The following is a 21,580-nucleotide window of genomic DNA, read 5'->3' as shown; positions in this document are numbered from 1 at the left end:
TCACACCACAGCTTCCTCCTTTGAGTGAATGTTTAGTGGGTAAAGTGGTGTGCTTTGCCAACACACAGCAGCAGCAGCCGGCTCTTCCCCGAGGACATTTTCCTCCTGATTTCAATTAAGAACCATATAATTAAGATGAAGGACTGATAAGACAAGAAAGGAGCAGCTCAAGGACAACATAGCATGCTGCATCTATAAAATCCAGAGGAAATGTTTGATGTTTAAATTGCGGCGCCAAAATTTTAGAGCCCCATCAGCTTTATTAGAGAATAAAAACGCTATAAATAAACAGCGGGGGTGGTAATCTCCCCTGAAATCCCGTAATAAAGGATTTTTGAGTCTTAAGAGGCTTTTCTAGGACATGACAATATTGTAAAGCTGATGGCATAATCGTCGGGAACAGCGTACGTGTAGGGTAGCACACGTCCACACAGACACACACTCTTGTCCTCGCTCCATCCAGAGGTAAAGCAGTTCAGAGGAATGCAGTGACTGTCAGGGAGCCCGGCTCCTGCTAAAACCCCAGCAGGACAGAACAATAATGCTCTTTTAAACAGCTGAGAGCTGCAACCTGTTTGAAAAGTGGAGCTTTGCGGCTGTTACAAATGCTGACGAGCCTTTAATCCCGATGGTCATAGCTGTCTGCGTCCGCAGCCCGGAGCCGAGCTGCCAAGAGGGAACAGGAGAGGGGACGGCGCGAAAAAAAGCCAAACCATCTCATCCTGATAATTCCTGGACTCACCGGCCACACACAGAGAGCGCTCCCCCACCTCTGCACCTCCACGAGCATCCTATGTCTCACAAATGTGTGACGTGCACGTGAATATCCACCTTTACTCTCTTAAGGAAGCCGGCGGATTCTGTAATTTATATAACAATATGTTTAAGGGGCCATACTTGCGAACGTGTGTGGATGCAGAATGTTTGCTGAAAAACCAGTCCAGCCCCACAGTCCAGTCCAGTTCAACCAGGCCAACAGGTGATGATGCAATGTCTGTTAAACAGGGTTTTTTTCTGTTGAATAGCAAAACATGCCTATTTGTCCAAGTGAAACCTGCATCACTGGTAGCAGTGAAGTTCATTTAAGCTATTTTAATTCAATCCAAGGCCTAGAATCATTTCCAGGAGGAGCGGTTTTAGAATAACTTTTACAGCATGACTTGATAGCTGAGTGGGCAGCAGCACATGGCAGTTAGTCTGTGACGTGGGTTTAAATCTGACCAGGGACTTTTTATCCTCGCTGCCTCGACTTTTTGCTTTAGCAAAGAGGTGAAAGTGCAACAAAACACTGCACTTTATCACACTTTTACATGACAGATTTTCACCTTTACAATTCGTGAGGGTGTTGCGGTCGTGCCGGCAGCTGAACGTAAAGAAAAAAAATGCAAAAAGAATTGAATGCGCCAATCCTGTGATCCCTCAAACGCAATAAATCTCAACGATAATAAAGCAGAACAAGATACCAGACATATGATGTGCCAGAGAGATAATAGAAGTGCATATTTCAACTTAAAGTAACAGATAGAGACAGCTAGGTGCAACTGCTCTTCCTCCCCCTCTCCTAAAATGTAAACAGTGTACAGTGTCTGTTTGTCCCAGCTGTGTCCGTACAGCCTCTCCTTTTCCTCCCCCCACACTTACATTCCTCATTATGGCATTTTTTAAACTGTGTCAATGAGTCTGGGGGAAGCGGATGATGAGAACCATTAAAAAAAAAAAAAAAAAAGCAGTGAAAAAAGATGTGATATTCCACATAAATGATCACGGTTAAATGAGGAAGTAATGGCCTGAATTCTGAGGGCATTTGGGACTTGGGGGTGGGGATGCACAGCTGTACAACTGCATGACACCTCGATCAAAGTGGTACTTAGAAGCCACCTTAAACTGTGCTTAGCCAGTAATTAGCTCCTAGGAGGAAGAAAAGGGTCAATATGCAAGCCATTCCTAATCCAATGGATGGAAAACGTGAGTAAGCTGGGAAATATTTTTATTTGCTAAATGTAGCTTATCTGATCTTAAATTCATAATTCTAAGTATATTTTTGTTCAGAATTAACAAGTCCACAACAAATTCAATAATCCGGTGTGTACGTGGTCTTTGCAGGCCAACTGCAGCTAAAAGCCACCTTGACTGTAGGTAAAAACTACACTTTCTTAATTATATTGATCCACTCAAAGAAGTCTAAACAAAGTGTGCCTGCCAAAACAAAAGAGCCTGAAGGCAACACAGGCATTTCTCCAGAAACTTTAAAGAATCTACCAACAGCTGAGGGGTTAACCGGCTCCAAACAATGAGTACAGTTACAGAGAAGCATTGCTGACATGCATGACTAATTGCACACAGCGGTTTCTGGAGAGTATTGCTGATATCATTGTTTGCTGTGTTAATTCTGGAGAACCACAAAAGTCACCACGAGCACGACAAAAAACATCTCCGATGTCTTGGAGTGTAAAGTGGCCGAGGATTTAGCAGGAAGTATGTTAAATAAGCAATCTGGTCAATTCATTTGACAACAGAAAAATTTATGAGAAACTATTCAAACAAGCAATGTACAGTTTTAACTGATAAATCTTATTTTTAAAAACAGATAAAACAGGAAATTCCTACAAATTTCACATCTTGCTATTAGAAGCTGTGATGGGGATCAATACATTGTTGGAAATCCTCATCAAGTTATCTAGCTAAAGCATTTAATTTGGACTCAACTTGTCATTTAACAGCAGCCACTGACTGATGCTTTTAGCCACAGTCACCACATCTTAACGTTAGATGGGTGAAGACCAGTGACCCCTTCTTACCCTGGGCTGATGAGAGCTCTGGCTGTGCCCAATAGGCATGGCAGGTGGCGAAGTGGGTGGCTCCGAGGTCGTGCCTCCACGTAGAACCGCCAGCCAAATGCAACGAGGTTCAGGGGAGCTGCAGTCCACCCCCACCGGGTTCTGGAAGCTCCAGTCAGACCCGGCTGGCGCAGGACACGGGAGCATAGCAGCGGGCATCGGAGCGCTGAGTTTGGTCAGATCCGCATCGCTCGCCACCAACATGGGCTGCACACACTCAAGCACCAACACAAAGTCCTGGACGGTGTCCAGACACAGACCTACAATCGAGCCAAGACAGGGTGGCTGCTTTTAGTGTCTTCCGATTCTCCAGTCATTTAACTTCACGCCTCCTGGCTCCAGTCCATTGCTGCTGCTGCTGAGCCTCGGGAAAGTTTAATCCAACAAGTTACACATCACAGCCTGACGCTCCTGACCTCCATCGGTCAGCTCTCCAAGACCCTCATCCGCACTATTGGGGGGTTCAAACCAGAGGAAGAAAAAGGCAGCAGATAGAGGAGTGTGTGTGTGGTGCAGGGATCAGAGGTAGGTCTGGTTTCACTACAGACACACACACAGAGACCAACTGACAGCAGCCCTCCTGTCGGTGTCCAGTGATGTTCTGCATTCAAAGCCACTCTGTCCACCCCCCAAAACACACAACTGCTGTCCCAGAGGGCTGGATCTTCTGTCTCTCCTCCCTCCCACTGCCCCCACTCTCTCCTTTCACCCTCCCTCTCTACCTCTAGTGCCAGACAAACTTCATCTCTCTCTCATCTTAATCCCGAATGTTTACTTTATCACAGCGACCATCAGCTACTCGATCTGTTGCTTTTCTGTTGCTTCTCCTCTTTTGCTTTCTCTTTAGTCCTTGTTTTTGTTACTCGGACTGTATCCAGACAGTTACTGACTCCTTCCACATGAACCGGTCTGACTGTCATCAGTAAACAAACACCTGTGCACTGTAAAGCGGAACTCTTGAAGCCATACGTTGGGAAAAACCGAGAGCGGGTCAGCTGTTAACAGTCCAGGTGAAGAGATCTCCTGTAGGGTTGCTGCTGGTAGGTTAAATCCACGTTGGATCCTTCCTGTGCTGCACGTGTGCTGCACATATGTGTGTGTGAGCGACACAAACACAGTGACAGAGCTTTGGTCCCGCTGCTAAACTCCACAAAAGCCAGCCCTGCCTCCACCGCCTCCCCTCCACTCAAAGGGGAGAGAAAAGAGAAAGAGGCCAATTTGCAGCACAAAGAGAGAGGAAAAAAAACATTTGCGGCTGCTATGCTTAGTCTTCTACTCCCTTTTTCTTATAGTTAGGAGGGGAAAACACAGAGGAGGGAGAATGATAATGAGAGAACATGGAAAAAAGCTGCCAAAGACAGAGAAGGAGAGCAACGGGCGCTGCTGTGGTTGTAAAAGCTCTGAAAATAACACGGTCGCTACTGGATGTCAATATGACCTCTTTGTCAAGCCTATACTCCCACTCTCACGTGCAGACACACTCCTTCCCAGAGGATCCACCCATATACAACACAGTGACACCTAAAAACCACTAAATCAGTCAGGGGTGAGTTCTCACCAAACAGCCAGGCGTCCAGGGTACGTGCGAGAGCGGCAGACAGGTAACCATGTTGTTGTTACAGACAGCCAACGTTCCCCTCCGGTTGTCGTCACTGTTAACCTGCCGAGCATCCGTTACCGATGAGGTTAGACAGGTTTCACCTGCCGAACAGCGGGGCAAGTTCCAACTCGACTGGAGAAGGCCGTCATCCGCAAAAAACACCGTACCCTCTGGATATGTCGCACTATGCCAACAAGAACACACACTGCAGGCTTTGATAGTTTATACTCACTGAGGAGGTGATAAATTAACGAGTCTGTTACTTTCACAGGCAGAAACATACCCCAAGAAGAGTGAATAATAGTGGCGTGTCCAATAAAAGTACCAAAAAATATAAAACACAGTTAATATAAAATATGAACTCAAAGTGTTTTGGTGTCATCTAGCACTTTAATATGATATCCTGCGTTTCTCTTCCGTGTGGGTCACTTTTTCTTTTTTTTGTTAATCTTGTGCAAACACACAAGGATGTATACATGTGCGTTAGGAAAATATGTTACATTTACTCCAGGAAGTTAAGATATTGTGCAATGTGAGGCTGCAAATGCAAGGCTGAAAAATGAAGCAAATCTGGAAAGGCTAAAGATACTTCCTTAACTGTGAAGTTAACGTCTCCCTTCTCTACATCTCTACTTACCAATTTAAATTTCATTATGGTGTAAAATTATGCAACATTGAGTGACAGGACAACAGTCAGTCAAAGTCTACACGCCAGTTTTGGTGAATGAAATTCAAGCAGTTTAGTTTCTGTGCATCATTCTTTCACAAGTATCTGTGTGATGATAATCGCTTTGCTAATCAAGCTAGCTACCCTCTCATCCAGATGTGATCACTTCGAGATCCCTGCAGTGGTCCTGCGTTCAATACAACCATGTTTTATGCGCAGTCTGTGGGATCAGTCATTGAATGATGTAAAGAGTAATTTATTTACAATAAAACTGATTTACATTATGGGAGATCTTTGATCAAGAGTCCAGAATGTTATAATTGGCCTGCAGTCACCCACATATCACTCGCAGGCCATGCGCTTCATGTTCTCAATTTTGCATTACAGCAAACATTGGAAAGGCTTTAAAAAGCTTTTTTTTATTAATAAGCTCCATGTATTTATACACAGCATGCAAACATCTGATCTTGTTCAATTTTTTGCATGTTAGCAACAGGCCTATTAAAGCAGCAAGGCGCTTGCACTGCATGACTGATATGCATCCTTAATAGTTGCTTCTAATTCGTACGTCATCATAATAACGAACCTCATTTTTATGGGCGTCACACATTTTCTATTTTTCTACTTCCAAGAGTTACATAGTGGCTCTTTTAATGATCTTTCCTGCAAAAATAACAAACTACATTGAGGTGGATCCACACCTCACTTTATCCCCAGTTAGTTTATTGAGTCAGTAGACTTTCACTTACACACACAGGCACACACACAGAAACCAGTTACATGTGAATACAAAAGGCTGGTTTTCTTGTGCACATGCATACACACAAGCACATGCCACATGTCCCACTGAGTCACTGCTGAGTATAAATACACTAGGCTATGTAATTATGGTTCCACTTAAAGTCAGAAGGCTGTGGCTGTAGGGGGGTTTGTCTTCTCTCTGTGGTTCAGACCAGAGCTTCGGGTTCAATGCACCACCCGGAACCGCCCTGCTGGATCACCATGGGGAGGTCCGATTCATCACCAGGAGGGGGAGATGCGAGAGAAAGAAAAAGCCAGACGGGGATTTAAAATCTGCATCCATTTCAAAGCGGCAGCACTGAGGTGGGATTTCATATGGCACTTTTTACAATAACAGTTAGTTTTAGTGAGGCGGGAGGAGTGCCTAATTTGGAAACAAAAGGTTTCTGGCTGTCTCACACCCTCTCTTTCTCTCGGTCACCCTTTCATGAACCATGACGGCACTTACAAAAACAGGAGGTTAAGTGAGAAAAAAAGAGAGATGGCTGGCAAAAGAAAAATGAAAATAAAGGCATTGAGTTACAGTTTATCTGATGTGAGCCACACGTGAGGAGCTCGAACAAAAGCACATGGTCTACTGGTTAGCCGAAACATGCCCGAGCAGGCAGACATCACCTGCATATGGGCTTAATTTAAATCATAACAGCATACCTTTTTTTATCTAACTTGTAACGATTTGAATGCTCAGTAAACAGCACTCGAGGTTTTTTCTTCCCCCCGTTTCTTTTAGATCTTAACCTGGGAGCGCAAAACTCCTGGAAATGTCAGGAAATCAAAGCCCGACATGCACCGCAGCTCTCAGAGGAGCGACGTCTCTGCCCCTCACTGCTCTCCGACAACAAACACATCTGTGGAAAGTGAAAACTGCCCGCTGGTGTAAGGGACAGATTAGTCTGGCGATATGTTTTAATCCCTCTCATAGTCGGATCATGACAGTGAGCCAACCGATTAACACACAGTGGCCTCCCTACCCTTTTTGTTTTCCCCACTGCAGCTTCCTCGCAAGGCAAAACAAAAGTCTGTCTCTTCTCTGCTGCATCTACAAAACAGAGCTGTGATGAGGAGAAAAAAGGCAAGAAAGAGCAGAGTGAAGCCATTCAGAGTGCTGACTGAGCGCTTGGTTGGCCTGTCGCTAACAAACCGCGCTGCAGACACAACCGTAGGGTGTCTTCTCTAAACACAGGCTGCAAGAAAAGGCACAAAAAGGGTCAGAAAAGGACAGACGGGGTTTGATGCTTACAATGACTGACACAACAAAGACAATACATAGATAAAGAACTTTAATATCATTATAATCTGACGTCTGGAAACCCTTGAGGAAAATCCCGTCGCCTCTGGTGAGACAAACTCCGGTGACACAAACTCCGGTGACACACTCAACATGTGCCAGGAAAGGCGATAAAGGAGCCCACATGAGTTATCTGTGTCATCACACTGGAAACTAAGGAATGATTCAGATTTTACCACAAATATATGCCCGATGCACCGCCACGGTTACCAAGCTCCGAGGGGGTCCCCCAAGATGAGTAACAAACAAATCAAAGCCACACTTTTTCCTTAAACAAAGCTGTTTGTCTTTTCCATTTTCCCACCAAGAATTGGGGACTTTTGTTTTTGCCTTTGTGCTTTAAGAAAACATTTAAAAGAGTGTTCACAAAGCGGCTGTGAAAAACTTTTCTGTGCCTCAGTATTTCTTAGGTTTAACTAAATATAATCTACAGTTATGAAACATGAGGCTATTTTAATAAAAGAATGAGTGAATAAAAGTTTTGTTAGAGCACATTTCACATGTAGCGGTTCAATAATTGGCTCTAGATGGCATCAGCATGGAGTCGATTTCTCCGTCTAGACAGACATTAAGCGTAATCTGCTGAAGTGGATTGTACAAAAGCAAGCGCTTGTGTGAAAAAAGGGGATGTAGCTGTTTTAAGATGGTTAATTTTAACTTTAATCTCCAGTAAATCCCCATGCCATGGAACCTATAGGCCTTTGTAACAGCATTCATGATGTAGTGAGCAGACAGCAGACACTAGAGGGCAGCTGCAACCCAGGGTCTAAAAGCAGATGGGTGGGGGGAAAAGCCCAGAGGGCACTGGGCCGCAGGGGATAGAGCAAAGGGTGATGAGCTACAAGTAAATGTAAAGTTTTACAACAATAGGTGGCATGAGTGTGTGCCCAGGGCGAGGAAGTGCAAGAAGCCGACCTATAAGCCGTTATCTGCGATTCGTGGTTGTAAATGAGTTACAAATGGATAAGCTCGGGGTGGGAGACTGTGGCTGGACATTAGGGAGGTCACACCTGTTGTGGTCTCTGTTGTGCGAAGCTCTGAGACGATAGCAGGTGCAGAGCGAGACGAAACGTGCAAGGGTCAGATATCTAATCAACACACAGCTGAGGTGGTACCGGGGTGGTCTAACCCTCCCTGACTGGCCAGAGGACTTTTACAACAACAACAACAACAACAACAACAATGCATGACTCAAATCTGCAAACCAGAAGAAGCGTCTTCTGTGTTAAACCCACTGCATTATGCATGTACTCCACATGACATCAGCCCAAGTGAGCTGGCTGAGAACTGAAATATCAACTCTTTAGTCACCTTTTCCCGCCCACTCACTCACACACTTAAGATATTATTAGCTCCATGAAGCTAATAATGTACAAGAAGTCTGTAATTACTGATATGAGTCAAGCTTTTAATCTGAACCGACATTACACTGCTTTAAAAACAGGCCACAAAAAGATTATTTCTATAATTAACCAGGTTAAGATTAATGTCTGTTTAGTCCCGAAAATAGTAAAAAAACATTGATGCCCAACAGCGTGAAATCTGAAGCTGTGGTGTATCATAACGGAAGTCTTACAAAACCTGCCAAACCAGTGAATCTTTGGCTTTCAGTGTTATAGCATGTCACTCTTTTACTGCAGTGTTAATCAACAATCATTCGGCTGGCTTAACACATCAGATAAGTTGATAGTAACAACACAATCTCAATTAGGGACCTAAATCACAGGTAATCATTTAGCACTGATAATAACTTCTTAAATCATTTAACTAGGTGGACTAGGACTCCAGCTTCCCAAATGTGACAATCTGCTCCTTTTCACAAGAATTGATTCATTAATTCAATTTATATGATTCATTCATATAACCCATTTTTTGGAAATTATAACACAAAAAATGTGCCTATTGTGCTACTTCTGCCACAAGGGAACGCTGGGATACATGAGTCAGCCCGCCGGCCTACAAAGCATCTACGTGGACAAAAATGCCCGATACAGAGCAGGAAGCAGAACACGAAAGGGTGGGGGCTTTGACAGATGTTGGAGAGCGAACACCGGGGTAAAGGGGGGGAAACTTGGAGGGAATAAAAAATGAGGACAGAGAGTGATCTAAAGCAGAAGCAAGAGTCAGGAAGTTGAAGAGAGCAGATGGAGAGGAGACAGGAGAGGACGATTTAAACATCTGGGCTCAGACAGCGGCGGCGCAGGCGCGTATTTACGCAGAGACGCACTCTAAATACCTCCTCTAAATACCTCCTCTATTGTTTCATTTAAATAACGCAGCACATAAACGACGACAGTCCAGACTGCACGGCTGGAGGCTAAACCACAAAAATGTCACTTCTTTGCTCAATCAAGCTAATTAAAGGCTAAGAAATGAATCCATTAACAGACAGTCTGCTGACAAATGATTAAACACACTAAGAGATGTGTAAGTGAGTGTTGAGAATAATCTATCCTATGGATTTTTGCCCTGTTTTCCAACTCGCGTTCCAAAAACGTGCACATCACCTCTTCTTTTAACAGAATTCTGGGATTGCTTGGGAAGAGAGGTGTACTCTTTAAAGCAAATAAATACTCAAGAGTTTGGGGACTCCTCTGGTATAGATTTTTTAAATAAGTCGTCAAATTCTGCTAATGAGTAACAGGTTTGGGTTGCAGGCAGGCAAACTGAGCACATGGACAATATCTTGGTATTGTCTTGAAAAGCATGCTGGCGGAATTGCAGCATGTATGTATCATTCAGCATTAATGCTGCCTTCACAGATGTGCAAGTAAGCCATGAAAACCCCTAAAAATAATCTCAGGCACACAGTAAGTGTCACTGTTTCTGAGTGTGTTTGAATTGCATCGCTTACGATAAAAGAACCAACTATTCATTGACATGGTTTTCAAAAATGCTCCTGGATCTATAAAATGATTTTCCTGTAAACAGCCTGAATATCAAAACCATCCACAGGCAGTTTACAAGATTCAGATTATCTGAATCTTTATTTAATCCCCATATATAGTTGTGTGAATGCCTCTTAAGTCTTCCACAGTGATGAACTTCTCCTCCAATTACATGTAACGTCCTCAGCTCCACTGGGATGATCTTCTTCATGTTGTTGGCCGGTGTTTTGTTTTAACATGACACAATCTTTGCAGGCTTTTGCTCTCCCCGTCTGAACTTTGTTGGACGGGCTTTCTGGAAGCAAATTCAAAAAGTTTCAACATCTGATAGTGTCGCATTTATACTTCTCAAATTTAATGGGTGGGTCTCTCGTGGCTATAAATTTTTCATAGCAAGGAGAGACCCGCAGGCCATATTGCATGGGATCAAACCTGGATGTATGAAGGAAAAGATGGTTTCTATTTGTGCATGTGATAAAGAGCGATGACGCATACAGGCAAAACACACACACACACACACACACACACACACACACACACACACACTATGACATACACTAAGTGGAGAGACGGTGCTCCACTTTAACCTAATTAACGAGAAGTGGCTCCTCTAGTCGACTGCATGTTTTATGTTCAGGTCACTTCGATAATAAAACGGAACTAAAATGAAGAAGAAGCTTCGTCTCTTACTGGATATTTCATGCATGCATTAACAGTTTAACTTTTTGTGTCCGCTTATTTTTAGTGAAGGGTGAGAGGGAATGGCATGTTAAATAGATGATAATTACAGCTCAAAGTTGCCATGAATACTATCAAGTTGCCTATGTTTGACCTTAATAGTTACTATAGGTCTGAACTTTAAGACTCTCAGACTGTAAAACCACTTGGCTCATTTTAAAGAGCCAGGTGTGAATGCTAGATCCTTCCTCTCTTTTCAGACATGTCTGAAATCTGGAAGTCTGAAAACGTTCCACCTTTTGATGCATGAAAGATGTGTGACGGCCGAGCAGTCACCAAGAACGCTTAAATCAAAACACACTGGTTCCTGCTAAAGATCTGCTCTCTTTCCACGGTGTTTTTAGTCATGTCCCATCCCCTCACGCTTAGCCAAAGAACATGAAACAAAGAGGACCGAAACAACAGCCACATCCTGCTGCTTCTGAAAGCCACTATGAGGCGACGGCTGGGTTTTATCAGGTAAATTCCCAGCTGTACCGTATAACGAGTCTTCTGATACTGACGGGATCTATGACGACATCTGGCAGAGAGCTAACTTTGCTCCTTGCACTGTATTCCCCACCCCTCACCGCTCCACTGTACTGACCACAACCGCTGGGAGCAATCAGAGCGTCACGTCGGAGCTCCACTGCAGTAAGATGCCCTCCCTTGCTACCCCTCCCTTCTTTTTCCCTTTTCTTCTCTTTCTTTCCTGGTTGTTTTCAGAAGCAGGCCTCAGCAACAGAAAACCACAGGGCTCCAGCAGGCCTTTTGACTCTCTCCACCCCCCTCGCCCGCGTTTGGAAGAAGCGCGGCCGTACTTTGAGCCCCCTCTTCTCGGTTGCTTCCCTCTTCAGACCCACATGTATATATTTAGCTCATCTCTGCTTCTGTATAATTAACAGATGAAAATTATAACTTTGGGACTCGGAGATGACGTTGCTGTTCTCCTTGGCTGAAGCTGAACTTAAGCTTCAGCCCTAGGGGGGACAAAAACCAGGCGGCGGTCCAACATGTGGGGCGTGGTGGAGGCGATGCTAAGCCAGGTTGGGAAACTGAGCGAGGCAGTTAAAAAAGAAAGAGAAAGACGACTGCAGAAAGGAGTCAGAGTGTTTATTAGAGCTAGCGAGATGGCCTGCTTGACTGCCTCCATCAGCCCTGGAGTTTCCATTTGTGGTCATCTGGTTCTTACATTCCTGCCATGCACCACCGCTCACACCACGCCGAGGAAGTCTCCATCACTAAGTTCACACAGGACTGTACAATCCAGCAATTCTCAAAGCTGAGTCTGGGGTGTAGAGTAGCCATTTAGGGAGCTCTCAGAGTAGTGAAGAATAGTTTAAGTTAATGAAAGCTTTTCTTATGTTTGGGTCTCACAGATGGAATCTGATCACCTGGGAATCTGTGGGTTACGTCTGGGTATTTGGGGATGTGAAAATAGTTTTAAAGACTGCTTTTGCAGATGCACGAGTACACTGATGCAGCTCTTAACCCAGCTGGACAAATTCCCACTGTCTAAAAGTTCAGTAAGATTTTCCAATATTTCACATAGACCATCTCAAATTAAGATCAGTGTTGTGATTCACATGACTCTCCACGGGCTCGCAAAGTCTCTCTTTAACAGTGTACGCATGATGCCACCGGGCAAAAGATAGCAACTGCACGTAATCAATTACTACAGTTTAAAGGAGTTTGGAGGCAGACACATCAATTCTTCCCTTTTTCAATCTAGTCAAATCTGAAGCACAGCCAAACGCATGTGATGCAGAGGTCAAGCGAAACTTGCTAGGCGTGATTTTTCTGGCAGTAACTTCAGCTTCTGTTCTCACTTTGAGATAAACCTGGCGATCCTCAGATTAAATCCAAAGGGGCTTTTGCAAACCATCTCTTCTCTTCAGCATTCCCCAGCAGAGCAGAGATGCTCTGCAGATACTGACTGGCATGTTTCGAATACAGGGCGATCGTCCCACGCTATCACTTCATCTGCTCCTTCCTGTTGACTGTGATGTAAAACCCTGTTTAGTCCTAATATTCGAGCAGATCCCAAAGGCACTGCCCTTTTGAGCGCGCCGAGCAACGATGAGATCCATATGCCAAGCTGATGATGCTATGTCTGCATCTTTAACCTCTGTCACTCTGTATTAGCAGCCTTTTAATGCAACCCAGAGACTGTTCACCCTGCAGAAATAAACTGTCCTTTTGTAGCCTCATGACTTCTATCACCTCAGAAAAGAAGGTCAAATTTGCCACCTGAAGGAAATTAGGCTCGCGCTTGTATTCTTATTTTGCTTAGCTAATGGGACGCCTGGAGAGGCCTCCAACTGTTAACACAGGAATCATACACTCGCATATGTTTTCACTCTGTTATTCGGATTAAAGACACGTTGCCATTGCTTATAGTGAAGAGGAAAGTTAACAGAAACACACTGGACTGTTAGTTTTCACTCTGTAAACTCAGGGCGGTGGGTGGGTGGGGGGGTTGGATATACAAGAACTGTACAAAAACAAACCCTTCATGGCAAAAACCTACATGTGAATACCCGCTGCTTTAAGGATGACATTCTGCTCACAGACGGCACATACAGACAGAATTGAAAGCAGCGGCGGCAGCAGAGTATCCTGAAAGGAGATGCCCAAAGAAGGAAGCAGAGAGGGGATCAAAGCAACGAGCGATTCACAAGGAAATGAAAAAACAAGAAAGCTTCAAATTCGGAAGAAGCCAGAGAAGAAGAAAAAAGTACTACTCTATTAATAAGAACTGTGACACACACAGTCACACACAGAGAGGGAAAAAGACCAACAAAGAGTAGAGAAGAGAAGGAAGCCGGAAGAGATACGAGTGAGAATAATGAAGCTCAATGTGTGCAGAGTTAGAGTTGAGTTTGAGTACATCTGAATTCATGCAAACCTTCAGCCAACAGAACACAACTGCTGTGTATTTGCCTGAGCAAGTAAGGCTTCACATCAGCCTAGAGACTGATCAGCGACCCCCTTTTAACCCCAGGTTGCTAGGGAAAAATGTCTATTTCCTGCTCAGCTGGTGAGTGGTTGTTGGCTGATGCTATGTGAAATAGGTCACAAAGAGATATACAGTCTGGAAAACCTCCTTGCCATTGCTTTGGTTGCAAAAAGACTGCCAAAGTTACCTGTCGTTTGCATGGAAAATGCCAATTTATCTGCAAACATTCTTTCACCAGGTGTTAATACAAATTTTTCCCTAGCGGCGGCAGTTATCAGGGAGTCGTAGAGGTGACCATATCCCAGCAAACTAAATGTTGTGCTCTACTCTTCTTATGCTCATGCTTTCTCAAAAATTTAGTCCATATCTGGTAATCATTTTTGATTTCACCTTTAGTTTGGCGCCTTTGATTTTAAGCTTTTAAGCTTTTGTGTCTCACATTCCTGAGCCACATTCCTTAGCTTGATTTCACTTTCAAATCAAATCCATATATCTGGATTAAATATGGGTTTCTTTGCTCTAAATTTAAAAGAAAGAAAAATAAGGGACCCAAATTTTTTAAGTTTGCAAACTCCATAGTGTAGTAGTTTACACTTCCACCAGACAAGGATACACAAACCCCTCAATGTTAAATTAGGACGGGCATCTGGGATAAAAACTTTCCCAAATCAAACAAGAAGGTACAAACTGTAGTGACCTCCTTGTAAATAAGGGTCTGTAACAGCTGGTCACCCATCAGAATCAGCTGATTCTTTCTTTACAATACTTTTAGCATATCTAATGATATTTAAGAGAATATGAATATTTTGGGAGGTGTAGGTTGAAATTTGCTGCTTTTCGATTAGCCTTAGTTGTCCCAGCTTTCTTTGACAGATTGGCAGCCTGTCTAGGATGTACCCCACCTCTTACCTATAGCAGCTGGGATAGGCTCCAGGCTCCCCACAACCCAAAACCATCACCCTGAAGTGGATAAGTGGAAAAAAGGATGGATGGATGTCAAAATTTGAAGCTAAAACTTGGATATTTTTTTTTAGCAAGGATGTTTTTTTCTCTTCTGACTGTAGTTTCTTGTTAAGTGTTGAAACCCGAATACAAGCAGCATCAAGCTACTGATTTAAAGCTGCACAATAACAAAGTGAGACAACATCTCAGAGTAATGTTACACACAAAACCAGCAAACCAAATAAATCGTATGACTAGGATTATCCAATGAGAGAATCTAAGTGAATATGTAAACAGAGACGATGTTGTGCTCAACCACCAGGCATCAGGAAAACCACAGCGCTTTATCTTTTCCCAGCATCCTTAGCTCATTAGCCTCCTGATAATCTCTGTCCCATGATTTCACCAGACTGTCAAAACAGCCTTCCCATCTGAGACCGCTTACAAATAGCACGAAACACACCGTTGCTGTTGTTGTTGCGCGTGCATGCACACTGCAGCACTGCGGCCTGGGATGTTTGGGAAACAGAGATAGAGGTTAGTGAGTCAGCGCTCAACCTCCAATGAAAAAAAACAGTGATCTACCGTGTGTGTGACCTGCAATTCACAGTTCATCAACTCACAACTGCAGCTTTGATGGACGGTACCTGGCCGGCTGTCATTTACAGTATAAACAACAGAGCAGCATTTCTGAGAAGTTAAATACAGTGAGCAAACATCATCTCACTAATAAGCAAACACAACTCTTCTTCTTTTTCTTCTTTGGATGCTTTAACATTTCGCATCACACCGAAAAAGAAAGTTACGTTAGCGCTCTTCAGCCATCACGTGTAATTGGAGATTCATATCATGAAGACACACTGAAACAAAAATAAACACAATTTCTGATGTTTTCTAATCAGCCTGGTTGGTTGAAACTAAAAGGATTTTAATGGGCTCGTTATGCATCCACTTATGCAATCAGTGCAAATGGTGCATATTATATGATGAGAGGGAGAAGTTGGGTGGTTATATGGAAGTTATGGAGGAACAACCTCTTTTTCTTTCCTATTTCTTTACCTTTCAGTGCTTCCCCTCACATGACTCATCAGGATTCTCCCGATTTTGTTATCTTCCCTTTTTCTTTACCCTTCCTCCACCCTAGTCTCTCTCACATTCCAGTGCAATCCCCGCTGTTTGCAAAAAGAAAAAAAAAAAAAAAAAAAAGAAGTGCACAGCTGATGAGAGCAAGATGCATCGCTCCATATAGTGTTCTGCAAACACACACTCGCTCTTAAGACAGCTCTCTCTTTGCAAAAACAGAACATGTGCAAGAAAAGTAGAACTGTGCACAGTCGACACCGAGACGAAACAACATGCAGGATCAGATGATGTGAATGTAAATCAGTCACACAGGAGCCCTTGGTTAACCCTTGTGCCCCCCTGCTGCACACAGTGACAGGCGTTCCCGCCTGCCTCTTTAGCCTCTTTACTGGGGGCCAAGTGTGTGACGAGTGGGGCCCCTAACCTCTGAACCTTGACCCTGAGTCAAACCTCACCCTGAGCTGCTGCCTTCAGACTGATCCTGCAAGCAGATACAGACAGAGTCAAGTCTGCATTTCCAAACAAGACCTGGCGTGCTCTTCATTCTTCAATATGTCAACAATAAACCCCTCATGCAATGTAATGTGCTGTACAACAGCCTCATATTTTCCTTTGCAGAAACAACACTTCGAGACACACACCAACACAGCGTCTTTGTAGGCACAAATACAAAGAGGTACTCACGCATGCCAGACCATCGACAGGCTGAATCTAATTAGCTCTCATCTGTTTCTGAGAGAGAGGCTTTGTTTTACACCAAACCTCCCACCGCCTGCCAGTCAGACGCCACAGGAAAATCTCCCAGTTGAGGCACAACACAGGCCGAGCGTGCCCTGCAAGAGAAGGGCTAGGTAGGTATGAGATCCGTCACTTTTCACCCAGCAGAGCGTCTCACCAGTGTGTAAATAATTAGAAATTCTCTTAATTCTTTGGCCAGTTTCAGAGAACAGCAATGCCTCCCAGGAAGCACAAATATCAAGTTATTTGATTATGATGGTTTATATACAAACTTGAGTTCCACTTCCATTAAACTTAACCAAGTAGTTTTGGGCATCTAAACCTACCCGCTGAGTGAAACTGAACATAAATAGCGAGTGAAAGCCCAATAACAAAGCACAAAACACAAACAGGAAGTGATCTGCAGACTTATGACTTGTGCTATCCTGTAGTTCTTTAAAAATGAACTCTTATCCCTCACTGTCCAGTGCTGCTGAGGCTCTGCAGCAAGAGATCTTGTGGATCTCTACAACTCCCATAGCACCGGGACAGAACAGCAGTATCTGCATCCTGGGATGAGAACATGTTGCACATGTGCACAGAGCATCATGCACACCCTATAAAAGTCCTCACCTTTCATCCACTGCATAATAAACAGATACAAATGTAAAATTTTTAAAAACAAAACTAAACCAATTACTGATGCTTAACCGTGGCAGAGAGAAATGCAGACTGGCTGACTACCTACAGGAAGATCAATAAGGAGCCATTAGTAGCAGAAACACGCCTGCTTTGCAGAGCTACAACAGCTGCTCCCCTTGTACCACAGCAAACAAGGTCAATGATGACTGATGTCCTTCGCCTACCTTTATACCGGCTGGCCCATGTTTGTACAACATCAAGGACTTCCTCATGCACACATGGGGGAGAAGGCCAAATTAAAACTCTCCCAGAGCTAGTTTTCAGACTGGCCTCAATGCCAAAAAGCATCTGTGCGTGTCTGTTGTGTGTACGTTTCATGCACCTGCGCACAGATTATGAGTTTTAGGTGTAACTCTGACCCTTTAAGTAGGATGTAAACAAGCAGGAGTGGCTAATTTTGCGAACACCTGTGTGCTTGACTGTGTCTGAGTGTCATTAACATGTGTCAACACACACACAGACTCACAGGGTTAATAACTGTGGATGTGAGGTGTGAGAGCAGCGGTGCAGCTGTTGTCTCTGGGTTAGAGGAATGCAGCAGGGGTGACGGCGGAGGGGAGGAGGTGTGAGGTACGAACTGACTGATGTAGGATGGTCCATTCAATTTAAGTGATTTTCTTTTTTTAATACAGCACCAAATCTCAACAACACATCCTGCAATAACACAGAGAAAACACAAACTTTACTTTACAGTGTGCTCTGTGTAGCTTCGCCGATATTTTGGGTGCTGCTTGATTCTGTTTGATTCTGTGGACAATCCTGTCCCATAATGCAATGCACAATACAAGCAAAGGAATTACTTTCGTGGCTGGAATAACAAAAACAAAAGGTGCACAACAATCGTGGAACAGCTTTAATGAGAGATTAATGCATTTTGGGGCTTTTTTTGTACAGTTTCCTGACTTGGCTTATCTTTTGACTCCACTGTTAACAATTGAATCGCTATATTAAACAATTTAATTGCAATATATGGTGTAATAAAGAAATATTCACAGCTTATACGTCGTATTAGCCTATGAGTTGTAGTATTAGTACATTGCAGCTGATCCTAAACATTTTTGTTTTACCATCCTCAAAATGAAACAATGTAACCAAATGACTAAAAGTACAAATATCGATACGATAATGTCATCCTATCACTTCCTCAGTACGAATACTTCGGATCCAAATGTGGATATTAAAACTTGAAGGTCCTGTTAGCAGATTCACCTACAGATGTGACTCTGCTTCATGGTGGCGGTGACACTTACCACCTGTTTGACGGTAAAGTGAACCAACGTTTACTTTAACAGTACAGAGCAGTGAATGAAAGCAAAACGTTTTTTGGAAAATGCATATTTTGTAAAATAAAAAAAGAAGTCCAAGAAAGCCTAACCGTTTTGAAAATCTGTAAAATAGTCAGCACTGCAGCATCTGCTCTGCGATGTGCCTACTACGTGGTGAGGCCATCTGCTAATGATCACTGAAATGCTTTCCTCTGCAGCCTCTTACAGATGCTTTCAGTTAAGGTTGCCTTGACCAGGAGCTGATCCTGGACCTGCAGACTGTTCTGTGGTCTGAGGTCTGCAGCCTCTCTGAGGTGGTTGTCCTGTGATCCACTGCCTCTACCAGAAGAGGTTTTCTCTGAGGCAATGAGCAACTTCTGAGACTGGACCTCAGTGTGATAACTGTCTCCAGATCAGTAGAGAGATCTGAAGGATTTGCACATAATAACAGCTACAGGGTGATGCTGCGTTAGACTGCAGTGTATCAGTGAACAAACACAGGCGTGCCGCAGGGACAAACGTGAGCTTTAACATCGACCAGCTCAAGGCAAGATTTTCATAAAAGTGCTCTCATGTTTCCCATCATCAATATATTCCAGCATCACGTGGCACAATGCAGCATTAGACATCAGGAGTGCCGCTCATCCTGCCCTCTTCCCCCTCCCTGCTCTCCGCTGCCGGTATCGATCTCACCCGCAAACGCTGCACTGCTACATTAGAGCAGAACTGCTAACAACATTAAACCAGTCCCACTGGACAACATCATAACTGCTCTCATCACACAGACACTTTCCACCCTTCCTCTTCTCTGTGCTCGAATGTTGGAGGAACACACAAAGCCTGATTCACTTTGCGCCTCATTTTGACAAATTAGACATTTTATTAGATTCTAGTGTCATCCTGCATCTCGCTAAGGAATAATGTTCAATTGTGCGCTTGCCAATACTCGGGCAAGAGAGGAGAACAATCCCGATCATTTCCATCTGTGCTGATGGATGTATGCGACTCATTTCCTGCACCATCGCATAAAAAAATAAATAAAAAAACACTGCTAAAAAGAAGAGCAGGGTGTTGGCTGAAGCACAGGGTTTAGAACAGATCAGGGACTGAAATGAGATGAGCTGAACTCAGCACAGAAGCCTCTGCAACAAGAGACAGCTAAGGCAGTCTTTCTGAGGGATATCAAACCCTTTGAATTTTATGAGTTCCTGTTCATTTCAATTACAGTTTTATGTGGGAACACGCACGGCATCAAAGTGTTTCATGTTTTACTGTGATACTACATAACAGATAAAAGTGAATTCAGTGGGTCTGAAGGGGCTTTCGCAGCTCTGTTGCAGTGACATAAAACAGCAGAGGCTCAATCAATGTGCGACCACACAAGAGGAAGTGTTGCTCTTTGCTGGAGGTGATAAACTCTGCAAGAACAGAGAGGAGGGAAAAAATGTAGAGCCGAGCTATAAAAACAGACAAATTCCTAATTACAGCAAGACTGAGCGCGCCGCGGAGTGACTGCGGAGGTTGATTCCTTCAGAGCAATATTGCAACACACGGCAGAGATACTGGCAAAGGTAACCTCGTCACCCTGTCAAACACACACAAAGATGAATGAAATTTACCAAAGAACAAAAGCAAATATCTGCTATTTCAGGGAGATAAGGACCCTCAGAGGTTAAATCTGAGCAGACACACACAGCACCTGGCCAGTAAACCGAACGCAGCTGTGTAGATCAGGAATGCACAAGTTGTTTTTCTTATATTAATCTGTAGTCCGCATTGAGCCGGCTTTAAAAATGCATGCACACTTGGTGCCATGGGAGTTTGGTCTGGGATCACTGGGTTTAGGAAATAGTAAGACAGGTTTTTCGCTCTGAATTCATTCATAGAAATAAATAAATAATATTTAAAGACACTGTCATTTTTCAACATACAAGGTTAATGTCAGCTTTTCAACCCAAATAACTTTTTTTTTTCTAAACTTAACTAAGTGGTTTTTGGTGTCTGAACCTAACTGCTGAGTGGAAGTTAACATAAATACCAACACAAAGTGCAAAACACAAACCAACCAAACAGAACATGAACTGCAGTCTTCTGACTTGTGCCACCTAATGTGGATCCTGTAGCTCTTTAAACGTGAACTCTTGTCTTTCAGTGTCCAGTACAGCTGAGGGGATCTGTACAACTCCAGCACCGGGGCAGAACAGCAGGGATGAGGTACTGCTGAGAGGGCTCGGAGCCTCGTGTACTTAGCAAGCTGTGTGACAACCTCCGCTGAGTGACAGCGGAGGTTGATGATTTCAGAGCAATATTGCAACACACAGCAGAGATACTGGCAAACATAACCTCGTCACCCTGTCAAACACAAAGATGAATGCAATTTACCAAAGAACAGGAAATATCTGCTAGTCCTGCATTTTCACCGTGGAGCCATATCACACAAGAAGATAAGGACCCTCAGAGGTTAAATCTGAGCAGACACACACATGTAAGCAGACCTCTCCTCTCACATCATGACTTCACTATGAGTGCTTCAATGCACAGCTCCAGAGCCACACCAACAGACATCCAGAGCATTGCTCAGGAGAAAAAAACAACAACTTACCATTGCATGTATATCTCTGCAGGCTTAAATCAGCTGCTGTAAGTGAGTGATGGTGGCCGCGGTATCTTGTGATGCTTATTGAGACCAAGTCACACCTTTCCATCTTCTCATTTACTGTTACACCACCACTTCGTGTGTCAGCAGTCATCTCCCACCACTTTACAGCTTATTTGTAACAGATTAAAAGCAGCAGACCACCAGTTTTGATTAAAGGTAGCATCCCCTGATGGAGCTAAATCAATTAAGACTCCCCATGCAGCCAAATCCGCGTGATTAATATGTTTGATTTATGAGGAGAAGCTCGATACTAGTGGAGGAGTGACGCACCATCCCCATTTGGGACGTCCCGTCTGGACTGACAGCTCCTCCGCGTCCCGATGCAGTCCAGACGCGGACAAAAGACTGAACCCACCCGGGCGTAAAATGGGACGTTCGCTTTCGTAAAGCGGCTGATTAAATTCATTTCTTTGCGCACCACTTGCGTCCACAGCAGCGACGCAAAAGCTGCAAAA

The 21,580-nt window shown here is 43.8% G+C and overlaps 1 protein-coding gene across 12 annotated transcripts in view; it reads right to left on the bottom strand.

Annotated features, from left to right (window-relative positions):
• arhgap23a (Rho GTPase activating protein 23a) overlaps positions 1 to 21,580 on the bottom strand; it is a 67,293-nt gene that overhangs the window by 31,736 nt on the left and 13,977 nt on the right. For 9 of the 12 annotated variants that reach the window (XM_086289865.1, XM_086289866.1, XM_086289869.1 and 6 more), the window contains exon 1: positions 2,799 to 3,460. The exons of 2 other annotated variants lie outside the window; for them this stretch is intronic. In XM_086289865.1, the coding sequence (XP_086145991.1) occupies positions 2,799 to 3,041 (243 nt within the window). In that variant the 5' untranslated portion in view covers positions 3,042 to 3,460. Of the gene's footprint in view, positions 1 to 2,798; positions 3,461 to 4,395; positions 4,542 to 21,580 lie in introns of those variants that run through there. One more of the 12 variants, XM_086289873.1, reaches the window with a different exon arrangement.

The sequence above is a fragment of the Aulonocara sp. 'chitande type north' Nkhata Bay genome, linkage group LG4 (assembly GCF_057382095.1).
Source record: "Aulonocara sp. 'chitande type north' Nkhata Bay isolate Kocher_YH1m ecotype deep benthic linkage group LG4, A_spYH_male_GT1.1, whole genome shotgun sequence".
In the NCBI taxonomy this organism is placed as follows: domain Eukaryota; kingdom Metazoa; phylum Chordata; class Actinopteri; order Cichliformes; family Cichlidae; genus Aulonocara; species Aulonocara sp. 'chitande type north' Nkhata Bay.
The sequence above is the reverse complement of the archived record's forward strand: the minus strand, read 5'-3'. Positions and strand labels throughout refer to the sequence as shown.